We start from the raw sequence: 26,545 nt of genomic DNA, 5'->3' as shown, positions 1-26,545 counted from the left end.
AATTTACTTTCTCCTTTCCTTATTACATTACATACCTGCGGTAACATCTACTGGAATCTCCTCCTTCATGTCTCTCATACATGGGTGATCGTCCGTCATCCGCTCTTCTACTACCTCCTCTTTAATATCAGTCAGATCTTCAACCTGATTTGTCGAATGTAATAATTCAGTACAATACAGCAGACAGGAGGAAAATCTAACAGACCACCTGAAGAGACCCCCAAATCTATGACTCCAGAATCCCCCTGTATAGATCTAGTGTAGGGCTCAACATCATCTACCTGATGGTTCTCTGGGTCATTGAAGTCTTCCTCTGGACAATCCTGGGAATATAGAGGATAGGGACATCTCTCCGGGGAACTTTTACTGGATTCATCTGTAAGAAAAACACAGTGATGATCAGATGATGGAAGTAGTATCTATGTGACCCTCTCTTACACTCAATTGAACCTCTTAATTCACTTTTTCTATTCATTATTACATACCTGGGGTAACACCTACTGGAATCTCCTCCTTCACGTCTCTCATACACGGGTGATCGTCCATCATCCACTCTTCTTCTACCTCCACTTTAATAATGGTCAGATCTTCTCCCTGATTTGTCATATGTAATAATTCAGTACAATTCAGCAGGGAAGGAGGAAATCTAACAGATCAACAGAAGAGACCACGGAAATCTACAAGAACCTCTATAACTGCAGGACCTCAGCGTCATCTACCTGATGGTTCTCTGGGACATCGGGTTCTTCCTCTGAACAGTCCTGGGAGTACAGGAAATTGGGACATCTCTCCAGGGGATTTCTCCTACTGGCTCCATCTGTAGAAAACAAACAGTGATGGAATACATTATATGTGAGGATCAGATAATGGGATATGTATCTAGGTGACCCTCTCTTACACCCAATGAACGTCTCCCCTCCTTACCCTCCTGATCAGTCCTCATATCAGACTCCTCTTCATCTTTAACCTCAATTTTAAAATCAATCAGATTTTCAACCTAAACAAATAAGAAAAAAATGTAGAATGATCTCTGGTTCCATCACTTTATGTTAATATTCAGTGTCATCTACCTGATGGTTCTCTGGGACATCAGAATCTTCTTCTGGACAGTCCTGGGAATACGGAGGAAGGGGACATCTCTTCGGGGTATTTCTCCTACTGGCTCCATCTGTGAAGATACAAGCACACAATGACTACATGAGCTCCAGTGAGAACCTCACCGATCACGAGATCAGGGGTTCCATTACACACTTTCCACCTCACTCCAACACCCACAACTTTAACCAAGCGGCATTGAACATGTTTTTGCATCATTCCATTATATAGGACTGCCGTAGAAAAGCAGATTACAGTGTTTAACTATTTCCAGAAGTCCTACAGCACGCTCAGTCGCAACTTCAATGCACTGTGTGACATCAGGTAGTCTAACAATGTGTTCAGAAGGCAGAATTCAATGTGAATTTTTCCAAGTGGCTTTTGCCTCTAAAAGCCAAAGTAGAAATCCGCAGCTGAACTATGCATTTCTGTTGTAGCTATTAAAATAATTGTCAGGAGATCCGCATACGGATTGAGCCCTTATCAATGGACAAATCCACATGTGCAATTCCCAATGCAGATTTTTGCATGGCAATAGCGCAGAATTGGAGTCAAGGGAGGCAAAAACTCACTAAGAAAGTAATGATCTATTCTCAATAGGTTTGAGCCTTCCAATGGAGGTATACAACAGGAGGGTTCCCCTATCATATATTATGTATGCCATTGCATAGCCATACATTACCCATAGGCTCCCATGTTAATTAAAAAAAAATAAAAATATACACCACATTATTTTGCTGTAAGGTTCTGTATAGGAACACAAATGGAACTTTTTTCATATGTTCTGTATAAGAATAACACAACAAAATAGTGCAATCTACTATACAAGCCGGATGGAGGTAAAAATTACACTTTTTTGGATCTGTTAGGTGAATTGAGCTTTATGGATATGCTTGGCATAGAATGCAAATGTAGGGCTCGAAAGCAATGTGAAAAAAGCTTTAATTGGGGGACTTTACATGTCATTGCGCACATATATATGTGTATGATGATATTAAGGCTTCAATATCTAATTCACACCTGCTTGTGCCAGTCTGTGCCAACAGTGATGGGTAACAAGACTTTTAAAAAATTTATACAATCTGTCAAAAAAATCAAGTTCCTAGAAGAAGTTTTCATTTTGCTGCAAAATTCGGCATGCAGTTACATCTCAGGCAGATATACAAATGATGAGAGTTGTGGCGTGATTAGATTAAAAAAATTTGCCGCCTGAGGCCCTAAAAGTGGTTCCCTCTTTGGCCTATAAAAAGGTTCTCAGAGACTACTTGTGTGTAGTGACCTCTTTTTCTGCTTGTGTAGAGCTTGTTGACCACCAGATGTCTTTATGAAACAATAAAAGAGATTTCACCAAGTTAAAGGGAATTTGAGAGGGGCGCATAATTGAGATGTGAGAAGCTGGATGGTCGCATTGAATAATTGCCCACTACCTGGGCTGCTCTGACCAGAATGTTAGAAGGTGTTAGGACCAGTAGATGCTTGACAGAAAACAAAGCAATCCGGCTAAGGACGCCCTCGACAGACCATCAGTATAAAGGATTGTCCGACAAGCCTGAGCAGCTCCAACTATTTTGTTGTCTGCCATCCAGAGATAGGTTGCACCATCGTTACATCCCTGTTTCTGTCGGAACCATTTCCAGCCGCTTGGCTGAAGGACATTGGGTCTCACAGCACCCATTACATGTATGGCCTCTGACACCCACCGTCGCCTCCGTTTGCAGAGATGTCGTGAATGAAGACAACCCAGGGGTCTAGTGGCTGCTATGGAGTGGAACTGGGTTGTCTTCAGTAACAAATCCAGGTCTAGTTTGAGCGCTGACAATGGCCATGTTCATGTCTGGAGACCTTGAGATGAGCACCTAAATCCTGCCTTTGCTGTGGAGCGGCACACTGCCCCCTGCTGGTGTGATGGTCTGGGGGGTCATTACATACAACAGTTGGTCACCCCTAGTAGTGGTACGAGGGACAATGACAGCTCAGTGATATGTTAAGGACATCCTGCAGCCACATGTGTTCCTCTCATGGCGGCTTCTAAGAGGCAGCAGGATAATGCTCGGCCACACACACTTTCACACTTCCGTGGCTGCCAGGTCCCAGATTTATTGCCACTGGAACATGTATGGGACCATCTGGGACGCCAACTGCGACAGCCTATGAATTTACACGATCCACAGGCTCACTTACAGCAAATGTAGACTGATGTGGCACAGGATACCATATGGAACCTATATGCCGCCATACCTCCCGTATCACATCTTGTATCCAAGCTAGAGGCAGTACAACAGGGTACTAGAACCTCCATTCCCACCTGTATCACATCTTGTATCCAAGCTAGAGGCGGTACAACAATGTACTAGAGTCTCTATGCCCGCCTGTATCACATCTTGTATCCAAGCTAGAAGCAGTACAACAGGGCGCTAGAGCCTTCATGCCGCCCGTATCACATCTTGTATCCAAGCTAGAGGTGGTACAACAGGGTGCTAGAGCCACCCTACAAGGGTTCAGTTTTCTGCAATAAATTACTCTTTTGCTTTGAAATTATAATCACTTATTTATATCAACCTTACAATCACATAGAGAAAGTTTCATTCAATTTTGACAACTCCTTCTAGGGGAGGAATTTTTCTTGACAAGGAGTGTATGTCTCTTCTTACCCTGTGATGTAAGCGTCCGGTGATCCTCCATCATGACCTCCTCGTACAGATCCTGGTGTCCTCCTATATACTCCCACTCCTCCATGGAGAAATAGACAGCCACATCCTGACACCTTATAGGAACCTGACAACACAATATCCAGTCATCACCCAGACCCCTCCTGTTACTGTATAATGTTCCCCATCCCCCGCAGCATCACCTCTCCTGTCAGCAGCTCCATCATCTTGTTGGTGAGCTCTAGGATCTTCTGCTCATGTATCGGGGAGGGAGGCTCTGTGATGGGGAAATGACTCCTGCTCCATCCTCCTGACTCCTGGAGATGGATGATGGGAGTCACACCGTCCCCCGATGTCTTCTTCACTATTGTGTAATCCTGTGTATGGAGAGACACTGAGAAATATCATCATGTACACAATAATAAGTGACGTCACATCCCCCTTTCTAGAGGATTACAATCTGCCCCCCGTCCACCCAAACTGCCCTCATTACACTGCAAACTAGGGAATACCACTGCTACCCTCACATTGTGGGAGAACTCCATCACCACATCCTGACATGTTACTCCAGGTCCTCCTGGAGACCTAATAGCCTAAATTATCTACTCCTACCATCTTGCCTTTATTGATTAAACCGCTAGCTTTAAAAATATATAAAAGGAGGAATTTATAGTGGTTACCGAATCCACGGTCACATTTACAAAAAAGAACAAATAAGAGTCAAGAAATCCCCGGCTATCAGTATGATTAATAGTTTGTACAGCTGAGAGAAAATACAAGTCCATCCAGTTCTGCTTATTCTCCTGCAATGTAGATCCAGAGGAAATGAATTTTTCTCATCTCTTTGTTGACTCTGCCATTCTTTATTCCAAGTAATACAGAAGTGAACCAAAACTATATAACTATATACACACTGTGGCGCTGGACCTCCGCTTGGGCATTTGACAGCTGATGTCAACCAGCGCATGTAGAAGCCTTTGAGGCAGGTTTATGGGACATGAGTGATAACGTCCCTCCCATTGGCTGCAGCGGTGACATAGATAAACAACCCACATCACTACTGCCACCAAAGTAAACAGCGGACCCGAATAGCGGCAAGCTGTCAAGGAGTAGCAGCACGAGGTGTGTATGTATTTTTTTTTCTTTTCTTACACTTTTCGTCCCCCCAACTGTCACAAATAATTTTAAATTGGAAAACCCCTACAATGACAGTGAATGGTTTTTTCGCAATATTGTTTTCAGCACTTGTGACGGAACCTCCAGAGGTAATTCCACGGCATCGTGAAGGACACTGTGAGAACTCAACCTATTCACTGCCTGAGAGGAAACCTCTTACTGCTCACCTGGCTTATTTCTGTGGTTACTTGGTACCAGCCCAGAGTCTGTCTCATAAATCAAGTTGGGTCTCACATGACATCTTTGCTGAGCTTTCAGATATGCTAAAAAAATGTCCCTCAGTCTGCTCTGCCGGGTATCTCAGCCTCTTTAAGGTCAGTGTCTTACAGCAACTTGTCTCCAACTCACATTTCAGCACAAGTATTACCTCCGAATTTCTTATCTTCTCTCATGGTTTTCCTCACAGGACTCTGCTCTATTTTTTACCTCAGGTTTTGCACACAACTATGTCTCCTCCCTGAGGTAGACGGGACTTGATGTTTTGTCCTTTACATGTTTATTAAAAAGTAGAAAGATAAATGAAGTTCTTTCTCTTCCACAGACCCTTCATGGACGATTTGCACTCTCATAAGGTCTGTTCGTGTAGCGGTCTCTATACTGAAAAACACTCTTTACACCACTGTTCAGCCTGCTGTAATCTGGCAGCTCCACAGAGGAGGTTATACAAATGTCAAACTATGCATAAAAATCCTCTACAGACAACACTGATCCTCTTGTTCCCGGCCCTCTCCTCCTCCTCCCCTCCAGACTACACTCTGGCCTCTGATGCTTTTGTTCCCAGCCCTCTCCTCCTCCCTCCCTCCAGACTACACTCTGGCCTCTAATCCTCTTGTTCCCGGTCCTCGCCTCCTCCTTCCCTCCAGACTACACTCCGGCCTCTGATCCTCTTCCTCCCAGCCCTCTCCTCCTCCAGACTACACTCCTGCCTCTGATCCTCTTGTTCCCGGTCCTCGCCTCCTCCTTCCCTCCAGACTACACTCCAGCCTCTGATCCTCTTGTTCCCAGCCCTCTCCTCCTCCTCCCACCAGACTACACTCTGGCCTCTGATTCTCTTGTTCCTGGCCCTCTCCTCCTCCTTCCCTCCAGAATACACTCTGGCCTCTGATCCTCTTGTTCCTAGCCTTCTCCACTTCCTCCCCTCCAGCCTCTGATCCTCTTGTTCCCGGCCCTCTCCTTCTCCTCCCCTCCAGACTACACGCCGGCCCCTGATAATCTTCTTCCTGGCTCCCTCCTACCCTCCAGACTACACTCCAACCTCTGATCCTCTTGTTTCCAGCCCTATCCTCCATCTCCCCTCCAGATTACACTCCAGCCTCTGATCCTCTTGTTCCCGTCTCTCCCCCCCCCCCCCCCCCCTTCCCCCAGACTACACCCTGGCCTCTGATCCTCTTGTCCTCAGCCTTTTCCTTCTGGCTGAAATGTACCTACTAACCATTTGCATTACTCCTATAATATTACTATCAGTACATTGCTTAAATGATATTTAACTGACCAAGTTTTCTGCTGGTCACTTGGAAGCTCTTATACAGGACACTGGACTCTTCCTATTACTCCCCATTATGGATTTCCCTTCCCGATGACTTTGTAAATTCTACAATAAAGAGGACAGACAAATATAGAAAAGTTCACCTCTCCGGTCAGCAGGTAGAGGATCTCCAAGGTGAAGTCTAATAGTCTTCTGGTGATCTCCTTCCTGTCCTCGGCCATCCTTGGTGGGTCATTCAGGAGAAGGAGCTATTGGATTAGATAACGGGATGAACTGGAGGTTGTAGAACTGCAGGTCCCGTTATAAAGAAAGGAGTAAATCATACAGAGACATCATCCAATGGATAGTTAATCGGTAGTTGATGAAGGGGGGGGGGGGGTCTGCCACTCGGGAACCCTGTCCATCAAATGATTCTCTTGCATTCTGTCAGCGCAGCAAACAGGATGTGCGTCATCGGTGGTCAGAGGAAGTCAAGGCAGCGTTGGATCACTCTCAATGAAATCAGTTGGAGTGCTGCGCTACCCTGATACTTCCTGCTCAGGACAGCTCCATCCATCCATGGGATAGGTTATCAGTTAAAAAAAGGCCAAAATACCCCTCTAACCAGACATTTTGTGCTCAGAAACGCAGGCAGCCAATGAGGAGCTGGGGTAAATTCAACGAAATGTAAACTAGACAGGAAAGTACCGGCAGTTTCTAAAAATGCACTAATAATGTCCACCGTGAGGGGAACTACAGCACTGTGACAAGTGACCTGTTACCTCATCTGTCACCCCTCCTGCCGGTCTCCACACTTATATATCTTGTGTGACTGACTGGATAATGGAGTGATGTACTAATAATGGCCACCATGAGGGGAACTACAGCACTGTGACAAGTGACCTGTTGCCTCATCTGTCACCCCTCCTGCTGGTCACCACACTTATATATCTTGTGTGACTGACTGGATAATGGAGTGATGTACTAATAATGGTCACCATGAGGAGAACTATAGCACTGTGACAAGTGACCTGTTACCTCATCTGTCACCCCTCCTGCCGGTCACTTATATATCTTGTGTGACTGACTGGATAATGGAGTGCTGCACTAATAATGGCCACCATGAGGTGAACTACAGCAGTGTGACAAGTGACCTGTTACCTCATCTGTCACCCCTCCTGCCGGTCACCACACTTATATATCTTGTGTGACTGACTGGATAATGGAGTGATGTACTAATAATGGCCACCATGAGGGGAACTACAGCACTGTGACAAGTGACCTGTTACCTCATCTGTCACCCCTCCTGCCGGTCACCACACTTATATATCTTGTGTGACTGACTGGATAATGGAGTGATGCACTAATAATGGCCACCATGAGGTGAACTACAGCACTGTGACAAGTGACCTGTTACCTCATCTGTCACCCCTCCTGCCGGTCACCACACTTATATATCTTGTGTGACTGACTGGATAATGGAGTGATGCACTAATAATGGCCACCATGAGGTGAACTACAGCACTGTGACAAGTGACCTGTTACCTCATCTGTCACCCCTCCTGTCGGTCACCACACTTATATATCTTGTTGTGTGACTGGATAATGGAGTGATGCACTAATAATGGCCACCATGAGGGGAACTACAGCAGTGTGACAAGTGACCTGTTACCTCATCTGTCACCCCTCCTGCCGGTCACCACACTTATATATCTTGTGTGACTGACTGGATAATGGAGTGATGCACTAATAATGGCCACCATGAGGTGAACTACAGCACTGTGACAAGTGACCTGTTACCTCATCTGTCACCCCTCCTGCCGGTCACCACACTTATATATCTTGTGTGACTGACTGGATAATGGAGTGATGCACTAATAATGGCCACCGTGAGGGGAACTACAGCAGTGTGACAAGTGACCTGTTACCTCATCTGTCACCCCTCCTGCCGGTCACCACACTTATATATCTTGTTGTGTGACTGACTGGATAATGGAGTGATGCACTAATAATGGCCACCATGAGGAGAACTACAGCAGTGTGACAAGTGACCTGTTACCTCATCTGTCACCCCTCCTGCCGGTCACCACACTTATATATCTTGTGTGACTGACTGGATAATGGAGTGATGCACTAATAATGGCCACCATGAGGTGAACTACAGCACTGTGACAAGTGACCTGTTACCTCATCTGTCACCCCTCCTGCCGGTCACCACACTTATATATCTTGTTGTGTGACTGACTGGATAATGGAGTGATGTAATAATAATGGCCACCGTGAGGGGAACTACAGCAGTGTGACAAGTGACCTGTTACCTCATCTGTCACCCCTCCTGCCGGTCACCACACTTATATATCTTGTTGTGTGACTGACTGGATAATGGAGTGATGCACTAATAATGGCCACCATGAGGAGAACTACAGCAGTGTGACAAGTGACCTGTTACCTCATCTGTCACCCCTCCTGCCGGTCACCACACTTATATATCTTGTGTGACTGACTGGATAATGGAGTGATGTACTAATAATGGCCACCGTGAGGGGAACTACAGCAGTGTGACAAGTGACCTGTTACCTCATCTGTCACCCCTCCTGCCGGTCACCACACTTATATATCTTGTTGTGTGACTGACTGGATAATGGAGTGATGTACTAATAATGGCCACCATGAGGGGAACTACAGCACTGTGACAAGTGACCTGTTACCTCATCTGTCACCCCTCCTGCCGGTCACCACACTTATATATCTTGTGTGACTGACTGGATAATGGAGTGATGTACTAATAATGGCCACCGTGAGGAGATCTACAGCAGTGTGACAAGTGACCTGTTACCTCATCTGTCACCCCTCCAGCCGGTCACCACACTTATATATCTTGTTGTGTGACTGACTGGATAATGGAGTGATGCACTAATAATGGCCACCATGAGGAGAACTACAGCACTGTGACAAGTGACCTGTTACCTCATCTGTCACCCCTCCTGCCGGTCACCACACTTATATACCTTGTTGTGTGACTGACTGGATAATGGAGTGATGTACTAATAATGGCAACCGTGAGGAGAACTACAGCACTGTGACAAGTGACCTGTTACCTCATCTGTCACCCCTCCTGCCGGTCACCACACTTATATATCTTGTGTGACTGACTGGATAATGGAGTGATGCACTAATAATGGTCACCATGAGGTGAACTACAGCACTGTGACAAGTGACCTGTTACCTCATCTGTCACCCCTCCTGCCGGTCACCACACTTATATATCTTGTGTGACTGACTGGATAATGGAGTGATGTACTAATAATGGCCACCGTGAGGAGATCTACAGCACTGTGACAAGTGACCTGTTACCTCATCTGTCACCCCTCCAGCCGGTCACCACACTTATATATCTTGTTGTGTGACTGACTGGATAATGGAGTGATGCACTAATAATGGCCACCATGAGGTGAACTACAGCAGTGTGACAAGTGACCTGTTACCTCATCTGTCACCCCTCCTGCCGGTCACCACACTTATATATCTTGTGTGACTGACTGGATAATGGAGTGATGTAATAATAATGGTCACCATGAGGTGAACTACAGCAGTGTGACAAGTGACCTGTTACCTCATCTGTCACCCCTCCTGCCGGTCACCACACTTATATATCTTGTGTGACTGACTGGATAATGGAGTGATGTACTAATAATGGCCACCGTGAGGAGAACTACAGCACTGTGACAAGTGACCTGTTACCTCATCTGTCACCCCTCCAGCCGGTCACCACACTTATATATCTTGTTGTGTGACTGACTGGATAATGGAGTGATGCACTAATAATGGCCACCATGAGGTGAACTACAGCAGTGTGACAAGTGACCTGTTACCTCATCTGTCACCCCTCCTGCCGGTCACCACACTTATATATCTTGTGTGACTGACTGGATAATGGAGTGATGTACTAATAATGGCCACCGTGAGGGGAACTACAGCACTGTGACAAGTGACCTGTTACCCCATCTGTCACCCCTCCTGCCGGTCACCACACTTATATATCTTGTGTGACTGACTGGATAATGGAGTGATGTACTAATAATGGCCACCGTGAGGGGAACTACAGCACTGTGACAAGTGACCTGTTACCCCATCTGTCACCCCTCCTGCCGGTCACCACACTTATATATCTTGTGTGACTGACTGGATAATGGAGTGATGCACTAATAATGGCCACCATGAGGGGAACTACAGCACTGTGACAAGTGACCTGTTACCCCATCTGTCACCCCTCCTGCCGGTCACCACACTTATATATCTTGTGTGACTGACTGGATAATGGAGTGATGTACTAATAATGGCCACCATGAGAACTACAGCACTGTGACAAGTGACCTGTTCCCTCATCTGTCACCCCTCCTGCCGGTCACCACACTTGTATATCTTGTGTGACTGGATAATGGAGTGATGTACTAATAATGGCCACCATGAGGAGATCTACAGCACTGTGACAAGTGACCTGTTACCTCATCTGTCACCCCTTCTGCCGGTCACCACACTTATATATCTTGTTGTGTGACTGACTGGATAATGGAGTGATGTACTAATAATGGCCACCATGAGGTGAACTACAGCACTGTGACAAGTGACCTGTTACCTCATCTGTCACCCCTCCTGCCGGTCACCACACTTATATATCTTGTTGTGTGACTGACTGGATAATGGAGTGATGCACTAATAATGGCCACCATGAGGTGAACTACAGCACTGTGACAAGTGACCTGTTACCTCATCTGTCACCCCTCCTGCCGGTCACCACACTTATATATCTTGTTGTGTGACTGACTGGATAATGGAGTGATGCACTAATAATGGCCACCATGAGGTGAACTACAGCAGTGTGACAAGTGACCTGTTACCTCATCTGTCACCCCTCCTGCCGGTCACCACACTTATATATCTTGTGTGACTGACTGGATAATGGAGTGATGCACTAATAATGGCCACCATGAGGGGAACTACAGCACTGTGACAAGTGACCTGTTACCCCATCTGTCACCCCTCCTGCCGGTCACCACACTTGTATATCTTGTGTGACTGGATAATGGAGTGATGTACTAATAATGGCCACCATGAGGTGAACTACAGCACTGTGACAAGTGACCTGTTACCTCATCTGTCACCCCTTCTGCCGGTCACCACACTTATATATCTTGTTGTGTGACTGACTGGATAATGGAGTGATGTACTAATAATGGCCACCATGAGGAGAACTACAGCACTGTGACAAGTGACCTGTTACCTCATCTGTCACCCCTCCTGCCGGTCACCACACTTATATATCTTGTTGTGTGACTGGATAATGGAGTGATGTACTAATAATGGTCACCGTGAGGTGAACTACAGCACTGTGACAAGTGACCTGTTACCTCATCTGTCACCCCTTCTGCCGGTCACCACACTTATATATCTTGTTGTGTGACTGACTGGATAATGGAGTGATGTACTAATAATGGCCACCATGAGGAGAACTACAGCACTGTGACAAGTGACCTGTTACCTCATCTGTCACCCCTCCTGCCGGTCACCACACTTATATATCTTGTGTGACTGACTGGATAATGGAGTGATGTACTAATAATGGCCACCATGAGGAGAACTACAGCACTGTGACAAGTGACCTGCGTCCGCCATTGTGATAAATGTGTCCCAATCTACGCCTCCTCTTATCGTACCCCAATACTGACGCCCAATCCAGGAGACATGACCGGCGGGGAGGAACCTCCACATGTAACATGTATGACCCCAGCAGACGGTATCACAGCGTCACTACAAGCACAGGAACACGTGATGTAAGCTTACCTTACAGCTGGGAGAATGGCTGATAACAGAGAGAACACCAGGGACTAACAGCAGGACCTGATCTGCAGCTAGAAGGACCTGGGGTGATGTCATCATCATGTGATCACCATGTAAGGGGGTGGAGCTCAGCTGCGAGAGGATAAGGACTGAGATGAATGTATTTTTCCTGCACGTGTTGTTTATTACGCAGCAGATATGCATGTAACGTGTATATTTCATGCAACTAACTATAAAAATTATTACGCCACCTAAATAGGACACGCTGTGCTTTTTTATCACACACATTATATGCAGGTGTGAATGACCCAAAGTAAATCAATGGGCTTTTAGTGCTGCATCTTATGTATGTAGAAAATAAGCATGTAATATGACGGCTACATGCGCTTACATGAGAGCCCGAAGTAGTGACGGAGGACATGTGATGATGGTGATGGTCATGTGACATGAGGGGGCGGAGCTCCTGTGCGGTTTAAATGGAGGGGAAATGATGGATTCAGGGTCTCCTCTGCTATAGACTCAGCTATTGTGAGAGAGCTGGGAGCCCGGGGAATGCTGGGAGTTGTAGTTCTCTTATACCACTTTCCGCAATGTCCTCTGGTGTAGTGGCCCGAAACACCTATATCTGGCCTCTCCATAATTGTCATACATGTCATATGTTTAATGTGAATGCACTGTGCAAAGTGTCTTGTCTGCTGTCAGGTGTATTGCACAGCTGCAGTATGCAAGAGGTTAATGTCTGCAAGTGGTTGGGATATGTCTGGAAAATGTAACAAGTCGGTCTCCTCACGTGATGCTTGTACATTATAAATATGAGTGATTGAGAGTGAGGTGTGGGTCCTACTACTTCAACGGCTGAGAGAGGAGGAAGAGTGCCGGCCACATGCGGGTACCTTCAACCCCCACGTGGTGAAGTGATGGAAGTGGAGGAAAGGTAGCCAGTAGAGATGAGCGAGCACCAAAATGCTCGGGTGCTCGTTACTCGGGACGAAATTATCACGATGCTCGAGGGTTCGTTTCGAGTAACGAACCCCATTGAAGTCAATGGGCGACCCGAGCATTTTTGTATATCGCCGATGCTTGCTAAGGTTTCCATTTGTGAAAATCTGGGCAATTCAAGAAAGTGATGGGAACGACACAGCAACGGATAGGGCAGGCGAGGGGCTACATGTTGGGCTGCATCTCAAGTTCACAGGTCCCACTATTAAGCCACAATAGCGGCAAGAGTGCCCCCCCCCCCCCCTCCCAACAACTTTTACTTCTGAAAAGCCCTCATTAGCAATGCATACCTTAGCTAAGCACCACACTACCTCCAACAAAGCACAATCACTGCCTGCATGACACTCCGCTGCCACTTCTCCTGGGTTACATGCTGCCCAACCCCCCCCCCCCCACGACCCAGTGTCCACAGCGCACACTAAACTGTCCCTGCCCAGCCTTCAGCTGCCCTCATGCCACGCCACCCTCATGTCTATTTATAAGTGCGTCTGCCATGAGGAGAAACCGCAGGCACACACTGCAGAGGGTTGGCACGGCTAGGCAGTGACCCTCTTTAAAAGGGGCGGGGCGATAGCCCACAATGCTGTACAGAAGCAATGAGAAATATAATCCTGTGCCACCGCCATCAGGAGCTGCACACGTGAGCATAGCAATGGGGAACCTATGTGCCACACACTATTCATTCTGTCAAGGTGTCTGCATGCCCCAGTCAGACCGCGTTTTTTTATAAATAGTCACAGGCAGGTACAACTCCGCAATGGGAATTCCGTGTGCACCCACAGCATGGGTGGCTCCCTGGAACCCACCGGCTGTACATTAATGTATCCCATTGCAGTGCCCTGGACAGCAGAGCTAACGTCAGATTAAATGCAGGTGGGCTTCGGCCCACACTGCATGCCCCAACCTGACCGGGGTTTTTAACTCATAGACACAGGCAGGTACAACTCCCTATTGTGAAGTCCCTGTGGACCGACAGCATGGGTGGGTGCCAGGAAGCCACCGGCGGTACATAAATATATCCCATTGCATTGCCCATCACAGCTGAGGTAACGTCCGATTAAATGCAGGTGGGCTTCGGCCCACACTGCATGCCCCAGTCAGACTGGGGTTCCTTAGAAGTGGACACATGCAGTTACAACTCCCTGTGGACCCACAGCATGGGTGGCTCCCTGGAACCCACCGGCGGTACATAAATATATCCCATTGCAGTGCCCAACACAGCTGATGTAACGTCAGCTGTAATGCAGGTGGGCTAAAAATTAATTGGATTACACTGTAGGCGAGGGCCCCAAAAAATTGGTGTACCAACAGTACTAATGTACCTCAGAAAAATTGCCCATGCCCAACCAAGAGGGCAGGTGAAACCCATTAATCGCTTTGGTTAATGTGGCTTAATTTGTAACTAGGCCTGGAGGCAGCCCAGTTAAAATAAAAATTGGTTCAGGTGCAAGTTTCAACGCTTTAATCAGCATTGAAACGTATAAAAATTGTTTACAAAAATTATATGACTGAGCCTTGTGGGCCTAAGAAAAATTGCCCGTTCGGCATGATTATGTGAGGTTTCAGGAGGAGGAGCAGGAGGAGGAGGAGGAATATTATACACAGATTGATGAAGCTAAAAGGTCCACGTTTTTGATGGTGATAGAGAACAATGCTTCCATCCGCGGGTGCAGCCTACGTATTGTTTATGTATCGCTGCTGTCCGCTGGTGGAGAAGAGAAGTCTGGGGAAATCCAGGCTTTGTTCATCTTGATGAGTGTAAGCCTGTCGGCACTGTCGGTTGACAGGCGGGTACGCTTATCTGTGATGATTCCCCCAGCCGCACTAAACACCCTCTCTGACAAGACGTTAGCCGCAGAACAAGCAAGCACCTCCAGGGCATACAGCGCGAGTTCAGGCCACGTGTCCAGCTTCGACACCCAGTAGTTGTAGGGGGCAGAGGCGTCACGGAGGACGGTCGTGCGATCGGCTACGTACTCCCTCACCATCCTTTTACAGTGCTCCCGCCGACTCAGCCTTGACTGGGGAGCGGTGACACAGTCTTGCTGGGGAGCCATAAAGCTGGCAAAGGCCTTAGAGAGTGTTCCCCTGCCTGTGCTGTACATGCTGCCTGATCTCTGCGCCTCCCCTGCTACCTGGCCCTCGGAACTGCGCCTTCGGCCACTAGCCCTGTCGGATGGGAATTTTACCATCAGTTTGTCCGCCAGGGTCCTGTGGTATAGCATCACTCTCGAACCCCTTTCCTCTTCGGGTATGAGAGTGGAAAGGTTCTCCTTATACCGTGGGTCGAGCAGTGTGTACACCCAGTAATCCGTAGTGGCCAGAATGCGTGTAACGCGAGGGTCACGAGACAGGCATCCTAACATGAAGTCAGCCATGTGTGCCAGGGTACCTGTACGCAACACATGGCTGTCCTCACTAGGAAGATCACTTTCAGGATCCTCCTCCTCAGCCCATACACGCTGAAAGGATGACAGGCAAGCAGCATGGGTACCCTCAGCAGTGGGCCAAGCTGTCTCTTCCCCCTCCTCCTCATCCTCCTCATACTCCTCCTCCTCAACGCGCTGAGATATAGACAGGAGGGTGCTCTGACTATCCAGCGACATACTGTCTTCCCCCGCCTCTGTTTCCGAGCGCAAAGCGTCTCCCTTTATGCTTTGCAGGGAACTTCTCAAGAGGCATAGCAGAGGAATGGTGACGCTAATGATTGCAGCATCCCCGCTCACCATCTGGGTAGACTCCTCAAAGTTTCCAAGGACCAGGCCCACTCTTCTGTAAAGAATTGAGGAGGCTGACTCCCACTGCGCCGCCCATGTTGGAGTTGGTATTCCACTATAGCCCTACACTGCTCATAGAGCCTGGCCAACATGTGGAGCGTAGAATTCCACCCTGTGGGCACGTCGCACAGCAGTCGGTGCACTGGCAGATGAAACCAATGTTGCAGGGTGCGCAGGGTAGCAGCGTCCGTGTGGGACTTGCGGAAATGTGCGCAGAGCCAGCGCACCTTTCCGAGCAGGTCTGACAAGCGTGGGTAGCTTTTCAGAAAGCGCTGAACCACCAAATTAAAGACGTGGGCCAGGCATGGCACGTGCGTGAGGCTGCCGAGCTGCAGAGCCGCCACCAGGTTACGGCCATTGTCACACACGACCATGCCCGGTTGGAGGCTCAGCGGCGCAAGCCAGCGGTCGGTCTGCTCTGTCAGACCCTGCAGCAGTTCGTGGGCCGTGTGCCTCTTCTCTCCTAAGCTGAGTAGTTTCAGCACGGCCTGCTGACGCTTGCCCACCGCTGTGCTGCCACGACGCGCGACACCGACTGCTGGCGACGTGCTGCTGCTGCTGACACATCTTGATTGCGAGACAGAGGTTGCGTAGGAGGAGGAGGAGGGTGGTTGAGTGGAGGAAGCATACACCGCCGCAGATACCACCACCGAGCTGGGGCCCGCAATTCTGGGGGTGGGTAGGAAGTGAGCGGTCCCAGGCTCTGACTCTGTCCCAGCCTCCACTAAATTCACCCAATGTGCCGTCAGGGAGATATAGTGGCCCTGCCCGCCTGTGCTTGTCCACGTGTCCGTTGTTAAGTGGACCTTGCCAGTAACCGCGTTGGTGAGGGCGCGTACAATGTTGTGGGACACGTGGTCGTGCAGGGCTGGGACGGCACATCAGGAAAAGTAGTGGCGACTGGGAACTGAGTAGCGCGGGGCCGCCGCCGCCATCATACCTTTGAAAGCCTCCGTTTCCACAACCCTATACGGCAGCATCTCCAGGCTGATAAATTTGGCTATGTGCACGTTTAACGCTTGAGCGTGCGGGTGCGTGGCGGCGTACTTGCGCTTGCGCTCCAACACTTGCGCTAGCGACGGCTGGACGGTGCGCTGAGAGACATTGGTGGATGGGGCCGAGCACAGCGGAGGTGAGGGTGTGGGTGCAGGCCAGGAGACGGTAGTGCCTGTGTCCTGAGAGGGGGGTTGGATCTCAGTGGCAGGTTGGGGCACAGGGGGAGAGGCAGCGGTGCAAACCGGAGGCGGTGAACGGCCTTCGTCCCACCTTGTGGGGTGCTTGGCCATCATATGTCTGCGCATGCTGGTGGTGGTGAGGCTGGTGGTGGTGGCTCCCCGGCTGATCTTGGTGCGACAAAGGTTGCACACCACTGTTCGTCGGTCGTCTGCACTCTCAGTGAAAAACTGCCAGACCTTTGAGCACCTCGGTCTCTGCAGGGTGGCATGGCGCGAGGGGGCGCTTTGGGAAACAGTTGGTGGATTATTCGGTCTGGCCCTGCCTCTACCCCTGGCCACCGCACTGCCTCTTCCAACCTGCCCTGCTGCTGCACTTGCCTCCCCCTCTGAAGACCTGCCCTCAGTAGGCGTAGCAAACCAGGTGGGGTCAGTCACCTCATTGTCCTGCTGCTCTTCCTCCGAATCCTCTGTGCGCTCCTCCCTCGGACTTACTCCAATTACTACTACCTGAGTGATAGACAACTGTGTCTCATCGTCATCGTCCTCCTCACCCACTGAAAGCTCTTGAGACAGTTGCCGGAAGTCCCCAGCCTCATCCCCCGGACCCCGGGAACTTTCCAAAGGTTGGGCATCGGTCACGACAAACTCCTCCGGTGGGAGAGGAACCATTGCTGCCCAATCTTGGCAGGGACCCGAGAACAGTTCCTGGGAGTCTGCCTGCTCCTCAGAATGTGTCATTGTAATGGAGTGAGGAGGCTGGGAGGAAGGAGGAGCAGCAGCCAGAGGATTCAGAGTTGCAGCAGTGGACGGCGCAGAATTCTGGGTGGTCGATAGATTGCTGGATGCACTTTCTGCCATCCACGACAGGACCTGCTCACACTGCTCATTTTCTAATAAAGGTCTACCCATTGGACCCATTAATTGTGAGATGAATGTGGGGACGCCAGAAACGTGCCTCTCTCCTAATCCCGCAGCAGAAACAGAACGCTGTAATTAAATGTGCCGCTTATTGGCCTGTGGTTGGAGGCTGACTTCCCTTACGGAACGCACAGCAGAGCCAGGAAACAACTTTGCGCACGCCTGTAGTGAGACATAGGTGCGTATGACTCAGCTAGTGGAATTCACAGCGCAGAAGCAGTCAAGTGGCCAAAGGCCAGTAGTAGGCCTTAAGTATTTTGCTTCTATTTTTTTAAAATGCTGAGCTGATACAGCAGACAGATACTGTAGGCAGCGTATAATATTATGTATACTCTTTCCCTCTGGCGGGATGCTGGCGATCATGTAACAGAGACAGCAAATCCAGGAAACAATTTTGCGCAAGCCTGCTGTAACGCTTAGCTGCGTATTAATTAGGACTACTACCCCCAGCAGATAGATACTGTAGGCAGCGTATATTATGTATACTCTTTCCCTCTGGCGGGATGACGGCGCTGATGTAACAGAGACAGCAGATCCAGGAAACAATTTTGCGCAAGCCTGCTGTAACGCTTAGCTGCATATTAATTAGGACTACTACCCCCAGCAGATAGATACTGTAGGCAGCGTATAATATTATGTATACTCTTTCCCTCTGGCGGGATGCTGGCGATCATGTAACAGAGACAGCAGATCCAGGAAACAATTTTGCGCAAGCCTGCTGTAACGCTTAGCTGCGTATTAATTAGGACTACTACCCCCAGCAGATAGATACTGTAGGCAGCGTATAATATTATGTATACTGTTTCCCTCTGGCGGGATGACGGCGATCATGTAACAGAGACAGCAGATCCAGGAAACAATTTTGCGCAAGCCTGCTGTAACGCTTAGCTGCGTATTAATTAGGACTACTACCCCCAGCAGATAGATACTGTAGGCAGCGTATAATATTATGTATACTGTTTCCCTTTGGCGGTATGACGGCGCTGATGTAACAGAGACAGCAGATCCAGGAAACAATTTTGCGCAAGCCTGCTGTAACGCTTAGCTGCGTATTAATTAGGACTACTACCCCCAGCAGATAGATACTGTAGGCAGCGTATAATATTATGTATACTCTTTCCCTCTGGCGGGATGACGGCGCTGATGTAACAGAGACAGCTGATCCAGGAAACAATTTTGCGCAAGCCTGCTGTAACGCTTAGCTGCGTATTAATTAGGACTACTACCCCCAGCAGACACGCAGTAAACTGAAGACGGTCACAGGCAGCCCAAATATAGTATTTTTCCCCAATTTTTGGGAAAAAGCCCACTGCCTACATAGCCTGAATATCTCTTTCCCTGCCTCACCAGTACTGGCCCTATACTCTGTACAATGACTGCAGACTGAGGACGCAATGCTCTGCACGCCCGATATACAAAAAAAAAAATTGTGCAACACTGCTAAAAGCAGCCTCAACAGTACTGCACACGGTCAGATGTGGCCCTAAGAAGGACCGTTGGGGGTCTTGAAGCCTAAAATAACTCCTAACACTCTCCCTATAGCAGCTCCGGCACCAGCAGCACTTTCCCTGATCTCTGTCAGAATGCATCTGTGCCGAGCCGCGGGCGGGGCAGATTTATATACTCGGGTGACACCTGATCTCGCCAGCCACTCACTGCAGGGGGGTGGTATAGGGCTTGAACGTTGCAGGGGGAAGTTGTAATGCCTTCCCTGTCTTTCTATTGGCCAGAAAAGCGCGCTAACGTCTCAGAGATGAAAGTGAAGGTAACTCGAACATCGCGTGGTGTTCGCCTCTAGTAACGAGCATCTCGAACACGCTAATACTCGAACGAGTATCAAGCTCGGACGAGTACGTTCGCTCATCTCTAGTAGCCAGGTTACCACCATCCTAGGAACCGCCTCTGAGGAGTGAAAGAAGGAAAGGAGTCCACTGTGCAGTGCCTATCCCAAGAGAACTGAGTGAGTGTCTGCGGAGAGTTGTGTCCCCTTCAGGAGTTAAAAACAATCACAGAAAATGGCCGTTACTTACTGACTAAGGAGTGCATATAGATGCATCCTCCTCTCACCATGCAGGTAGCTGCTAATTTTTTATTTCCCCTTCTGTGATGCATTTATATTAGTGTAGGGTCCCACTACAACGCAAGGAACCAACCAATGCCTTGCATTTATTATCTATCATTCACATGCAGTGTGGCTTTAAGACTCCTGGGGGAGCCCAGGGTGGCAGTACCAATGTGGTTCACTGATGGATATGCAGGGCAACCCGCCGAATTATCATGGCGTCATTAATAGGTTGCTGGTCTGCATGGTGAACTACATATATCAGAATGGTCTGGCACCCTGTATCCACTATGTGTGGGAGTTTACACCAAGCATCCACCCCCCTGATTATCAGGAGGCAGTGTGAGTGGTTGTTATTATCGGTGTCTTGCACAGGTGTTATTGGCTCTTCCATTTGGTAGTCAGCTACCTGCATGGTGAGAGGATGCATCTATATGCACTCCTCAGTCAGTAAGTAACGGCCATTTTTCTGTGATTGTTTTTAATTCTTGATTTCCCCTTCTGTGATGCATTTATATTAGTGTAGGGACCCACTACAGCGCAAGGAACCGTGAAGTGGTTAGTGGGCTCATGTATCTTGGCCAACATCCAACCAATGCCTTGCATTTATTATCTATCATTCACATGCAGTGTGGCATTAAGACTCCAGGGGGAGCCCAGGGTGGCAGTACCAATGTGGTTCACTGATGAATATGCAGGGCAACCCGCCGAATTATCATGGCGTCATTAATAGGTTGCTGGTCTGCATGGTGAACTACATATATCAGAATGGTCTGGCACCCTGTATCCACTATGTGTGGGAGTATACGCCAAGCATCCACCCCCCTCATTATCAGGAGGCAGTGTGAGTGGTTGTCTTATCGGTGTCCTGCACAGGTGTTATTGGCTCCTCCATTTGGTAGTCAGCTACCTGCATGGTGAGAGGAGGATGCATCTATATGCTCTCCTCACCCAGTAAGTAACGGACGTTTTCTGTGATTGTTTTTAATTTTTTATTTCCCCTTCTGTGATGCATCCTTCAGGAATTATTCTGAGTCCTGGAGCGTGTGTGTGCGTCCAGGAGCAGAGGATTACTGATAAATTAGACTGTAGACCCAAAATCATCCTGAGTTGTTCCTCCCTGGCTATCTTCTAAAAGTTGTCTTCACCTGTATGAGCGAGTAAGCTGTATCCTACAAAGCACAAGTAAAGATCACCGGTGATTACGTTTTCCAAGTTTATCTTTGTGTGGATTCTCATTATTTTGCCGCCGGAGAATCATTGGTGTGAGAGCAACCGCTGCGTCACACGTGACAACTCATCCAGTCCACTACACTTATTCAGGTAACTGCTGATCCAGCGTTGCCTGGAAGAGGCCTAGCGGTCTCTTGGCCGAGGTTCCATGCGTCTCTCCGGGGAGGTGTCTGGTAGAGCCACCGTGACAAATAACACCTCTACCCCTGCCAGCTCCTCAGCATGGGCCTCGTGTCTTGGTCGCCGTGGGGCACCACACTGGTATCACATAATGGTCTTAACATGCTGGGAGTTGTAGTGCTTTCTTCTTATATTAATATTATTAAAAAAACACAGTTAATTCCCACCTGCTGTACAGATTTACAGGGATATAATATTGTCTATATATTGTAGATATGCAGTAGCAAAAGGGGCCTGCAGAGGGCCCAGACAGGCCTTCTGGTACGAGAAGAGAGGGTTAATGCCTATGGGTGTGGCAGGAATTGGCATAAAAGTCTTGGCTCTTGACACACTCAGGCGGAAGAGACAGCTCAGGAGAGCTGGACAGGCTGCAAGCCTGAGGTCCAGTGTGGACCAATGAGAGGCAGTGTGAAGGTGTTGTGCCAGGAACTTGGAGCCTGAGGTCTAGTTTGGACCACGGAGGTCCGTTGCAGACCAGTTCTGTGCTTGTCGTTAGTCTTATAGAGAGAGACGCCCTCTAGACTCCCTAGGCGGGGTTAGTGACAGTGACCCTGTGGGTTGTAAACCCTGGATTGTGATGTTCTGTATTGCTGTGCTAGGAAATAAATGCTGACAGGCACCAGTTTTAAAGAAATTCAAGTCTCCTGGAGCCTGTATACACGTGTGCTGCCCTTACTAGACAATTATCGTTCAAATAATCATTGAATCGTGTAAGTATGAACGATAATCATTCAGTATCAGGCCGAATGTACACGGGCGTATTTGCACTGCGGGATCTGAAGCTCTGGATCTCGCAGCAAATCCTGCCCATAGACATGCTATGTGAAATCGTTTTTTCCTGTCCACGAGTGGAAATCAACTGCGACTTTCCGCTCGCGGGGGGAAAATCGCAGCATGTTCTATTTTAGTGCGAGCCTCGCACGGACGACTTCCATTGATGTCAATGGAAGCCGTCCGTCCCGTGTCCAGTCCACAGTGAGCAGTGAACACCGGCCGTGGGATTCGCGTCATTTTGCTAGCAATGGCGCAACACACACTGGCCGGCACATCCGCAGTCCAGAGGCCGAATGCACACAAACCCAGCAGACAGATACGCGGGGGTCACTGCAGGGGCACAGGGTTGGACTCCGGTTGCGAGATATTGCAGCCGGAATCCGACCAGTTTGTGTGTATTCAGCCTAAGAAATGCAGAATTAGATTGTGAATCCCTGCTGTTCAAGGCAAAGCAACAAGGTCTGGAGATTGAGCTTTGCCTATGGTGCTGGCACAGGGGGTATTGCTTCATAGCAGGTAGTAGAAATGTGGAAAAAACAGCCAGTACAAATGGATAAGTCATCCAGGCCCAGGAATTGGGGAATTGATCTGGGCTGCTTGATCTGGGGAATATAGGTGGAATGTAGATCCGTTTTTCCATATGATGAGGTGGAAAGGGTGTCCCTATCTATAAGTCACACTTGGCACAGCTAGTTCGAAGAGGTTTCAATAGGCGCCTTATTCCTAGAGTACGTTGGGAGACATCTGGGGCAGCTGGACAGATGCGTTCTGAAAGGTTTGGGACTTTGTCTTCAGGCTCATTGTAAAATTTATTTTTTTCTGAGGACACAGGACGTCTCTCGGTATGGAGGAGTTAAAGCTTCGGAGGCCCCAACCCCTGTGAACGCTATTAATATAAATTTTTGTGGACTCTGTTTGGGCCACGAGTTTGTTGAAAATGGCAGCTACAATGTTGCGGAGGCCAGGGGGAGGGATGGACTCAGGCTTTAGATAAACCATTTTAGGCAAACAGACAAAACTGAATTCACTAAACGCCAACTATAAAAAAAGTTTATTAAAAAATATTCTATTATCACAACAACGTTATACATGATGTTCAGAGCAGGATGATGGGAGATTGCTGTGTGGTAGAGTCAGGAAAAGAATATTAGTCCATGTAACAACCGTGTACAGTGGATGATAACGCAACTACAAAGTTCTTTGTAAAGTAAAATACTGGTGTCATTTTAGGTATGCTTAAAATCATTCCCCCACCTTTCAATATTACACGTTTGGGGTATGCTGATTAAAGCTCTGCATTGAACTTCCAGGGCGGTTCCGTCTGAATACCCCAAAACGGTGTTTAAATGGAAGTGTTCACTTTAACCCCTTTCCACTTCAGTGTGAGAAGGGATTTCCATGAACGAGCATACCAGTATGTCCTATGGATGATGTGGGCTCAGAAGCTGAGCCTGTGCAATACGCAGCGGGAGCTAGCTGTGACTGACAATTGGTCTCCCACTGCAACAGCGTGGATTGGAAGGCCTACTTGTCAAGCACATTTACCCACTGATTTCTTTGGACTACCGATGTAGTCGGTGCTATTCCAGGTACCACCTCTAAGGAGCGACTGAAGTGAAGAATTCGCCGTGCAGAGCTGCCTGAGTGAATGTCTGTGAAGTGTTGCTACCCCTATCCTCCTCCGGAGTGTTCCCCTTCCAGGAGCCTTATAGATAACGTGGACTGTGGGAGCGGTGTCATCCTGTGTCTCCTCCCTGACCTCACATTCTTTGTCTTTCCTGCACTGGCCTGTGTAACATTGTACTCTGACAAGCTTCCAGTAAAGTTCTCCGGTCATTGCCCATTCCCAGTGACTTAGTTATCAAGTTGCAACTCTGGGTGTGGACTCTCTTCATTTAACCGTCAGGTACAAGCTACGGTGAGAAGGAACGGTGGTGTCACACATGACCAATCTAAAGTCTACCACACGTATACAGGTAACTGCTGTCGCAGCGTTGCCTGGAAGAGGCATAGCAATACTTGGGACGAGGTTGCATGCATCCCTCTGGGGAGGAGTCTGGTAGAGCCATTGTGACCAGTGCCAACTCTACCCCACCAGCTCCTCAGTGTGGGCCTCGTGTCTACGTGGCTGCTGGGACGCTGCCCCACTTTACAGACCTAAGAGGTCTAAAAGTAGAATTAGTCACTCTATTTGGTTAAAATGATTAGATCTTTTTAGGTTTCTTTCAAACACTTTTTTGAGGCAGTTTTTTGCGCTATGGTAGAACTAGATTCAGAGCTCTGAGGCCTCCAGAAAGATTATGGATGCATATAAGTCAGAAAGGGAAGATGGCTAAACAATTGGATATCTATCATTCTACTGTGCAGAAAAGCATCTACATGTGGAGATTTCAGACAACTGCCCAAAGCCGTCTGTTCCAGCAAGATCAGCCTGGGAACACAACACAAGAGAAGTCGAGGCAGTTTTTTGCGCCATGAAAGAACTAGATGACTAGATCCAGAGCTCTGAGGCCTTCAGAAAGATTGTGAATGCATAAGTCAGAAAGGGAAGATGGAAAACCTCTCTAATGTTCTCTCACAACATGAGAGAAGTTTCTAAGGAACCCAAAATTGCTTTATGAGACCTTCAGGTAGCTTTCACCACTATCTTCCATTGCAAAAAAGACTTTACAATTAATAATACAATTGGATGTGGGGAAGAAAACCTCTGCTATTCCGAAAAAAACGGGTCAAGACTACAAATTAGACCATCATCACATGGGCATATGTGTATTTGTACGAACATGACGTAGTGATTTTGCGAAATGAATGATGCTTTTGTGGAGAGCGCATTGGCGTATTTTACAGTACAAAAAATATGCACCGATTGAAATGGCTAACTAATCTAAAGAGTTCCAAATGTGTGTTTTTTCTGCGCAATTACACAGTATTTCACGCATCACTTATGGTATATTACAGACATTCGCACATCGCCACTGAGTTCTATGAGGGCTTTTGGTGCGCAGTTCTGCAGAAAAATAGAGCATGCTTTTCGGTTTTTTGGTGTCACTGAAATGCACAGGAAAATACGTGCATGTAAACCTTCAATGGGTTCAATTCTCTGCGTAATTCGTGCACAAATACTCCTGTGTGATGCAGGCCTTACTCATGAAAAAACTAGGTAGACATTAGGGTTTCTTGAACAATGTGATATGGTAAAAAGAAGCAGTCAGTATTATTTGGCTGTAGGACCATTTAATCAGAAAAGCCTAATACTGACTGTAGAGCACGGTGGTTGAAATGTTATGGTTTGGCAGCTTATCAACATGAGGTTCCACAATGAATTCTTCAGGGACCTTTCACATAGGACGGAATATTAACCCTTTCCAATCCAATTTGTATCCTGGTTTTCCTAGGGGGCTTATTCTTTTTCTGCTATTATACAACGGCGCTATATGCTGGCTAAAGCCAGTACTGCATGAAGTGACACGTTGGATAGGCTCTGACAGCAGAGAGGCTGGCAATATACAGTAAGAGAACCCCAACGGGTGTCTTCCAACATCAGAGCTGTCTAGCCTTAAATCATAATGTCTTCAGAGGTCAGACAGTGGATTGGAAAGGGTTAAGCCCCAAAATTGCCAAAATAAGCCCCATTTTGGTGCAGATTTGAAAATAGTAGAATCCAGCTGGCAATTCCGCATGAAAATCCGCAGTTAGTAGTGTGGAATTCAAGGACAGCATATCCCACAATGCTGTTGCAGAGTATTCAGTTCCCTGTGAAAGGTCCCTCATTATACCAGGTAATGTTTGACGATAATGTAACACCATCTGTCAGAAAGATTGAAGTTCAGCTCAAAGTAGACCTTGCAGCATGACATGACTCTAAACATACAAGCACACAGACCATGGAATAACTAGAGGTAGGGAGGGCAGTTCTTGAATGACCAAGTCAAAGCCCAATTCTCAATCCCACCATTGTGTTGGAGAGGAAGTAAAATTGGCTGTGCATGCTCTTTATGGAAGAGTGGGAAACAAAATCTCCCATATAAGGGACTAGTAGGCAGTGAGGCCTGGTCCACAATTGTGTATTGTTGTCTGTATCCCAAATTGGGATTGGATCATAAACAAAGAAAAGTTGAATGCAAAGATCGTCACATCTTCCATGTTGTGTATCAGCTCCTAGTTGTGGCATATAAATACTGACCAAAATACTTAAGTGTGAATAA

General features: G+C 47.9%; 2 protein-coding genes across 2 annotated transcripts in view; one reads left to right on the top strand and one right to left on the bottom strand.

The window, feature by feature from the left end:
- LOC136578554 (zinc finger protein 585A-like) overlaps nucleotides 1-12,273 on the bottom strand; it is a 57,422-nt gene extending 45,149 nt beyond the window's left edge. Inside the window, exons 1-10 of the mRNA XM_066578689.1 lie at nucleotides 12,226-12,273; nucleotides 6,549-6,653; nucleotides 3,947-4,120; nucleotides 3,747-3,870; nucleotides 1,071-1,168; nucleotides 925-997; nucleotides 720-817; nucleotides 486-594; nucleotides 282-376; nucleotides 36-144 (exon numbers count right to left, since the gene is read on the bottom strand). Coding sequence (XP_066434786.1) covers nucleotides 36-144; nucleotides 282-376; nucleotides 486-594; nucleotides 720-817; nucleotides 925-997; nucleotides 1,071-1,168; nucleotides 3,747-3,870; nucleotides 3,947-4,120; nucleotides 6,549-6,626 — 958 coding nt within the window. The 5' untranslated portion in view covers nucleotides 6,627-6,653; nucleotides 12,226-12,273. The remainder of the gene's footprint in view (nucleotides 1-35; nucleotides 145-281; nucleotides 377-485; nucleotides 595-719; nucleotides 818-924; nucleotides 998-1,070; nucleotides 1,169-3,746; nucleotides 3,871-3,946; nucleotides 4,121-6,548; nucleotides 6,654-12,225) is intronic.
- The window catches only part of LOC136578536 (zinc finger protein 585A-like), a 241,101-nt gene that overhangs the window by 64,140 nt on the left and 150,416 nt on the right, over nucleotides 1-26,545 (top strand). The gene's annotated exons all lie outside the window — the stretch shown is intronic.

Source organism: Eleutherodactylus coqui, chromosome 9 (genome assembly GCF_035609145.1).
Source record: "Eleutherodactylus coqui strain aEleCoq1 chromosome 9, aEleCoq1.hap1, whole genome shotgun sequence".
In the NCBI taxonomy this organism is placed as follows: domain Eukaryota; kingdom Metazoa; phylum Chordata; class Amphibia; order Anura; family Eleutherodactylidae; genus Eleutherodactylus; species Eleutherodactylus coqui.
Note: the sequence above shows the minus strand (reverse complement) of the source record. Positions and strands in the feature narration are given on the sequence as shown.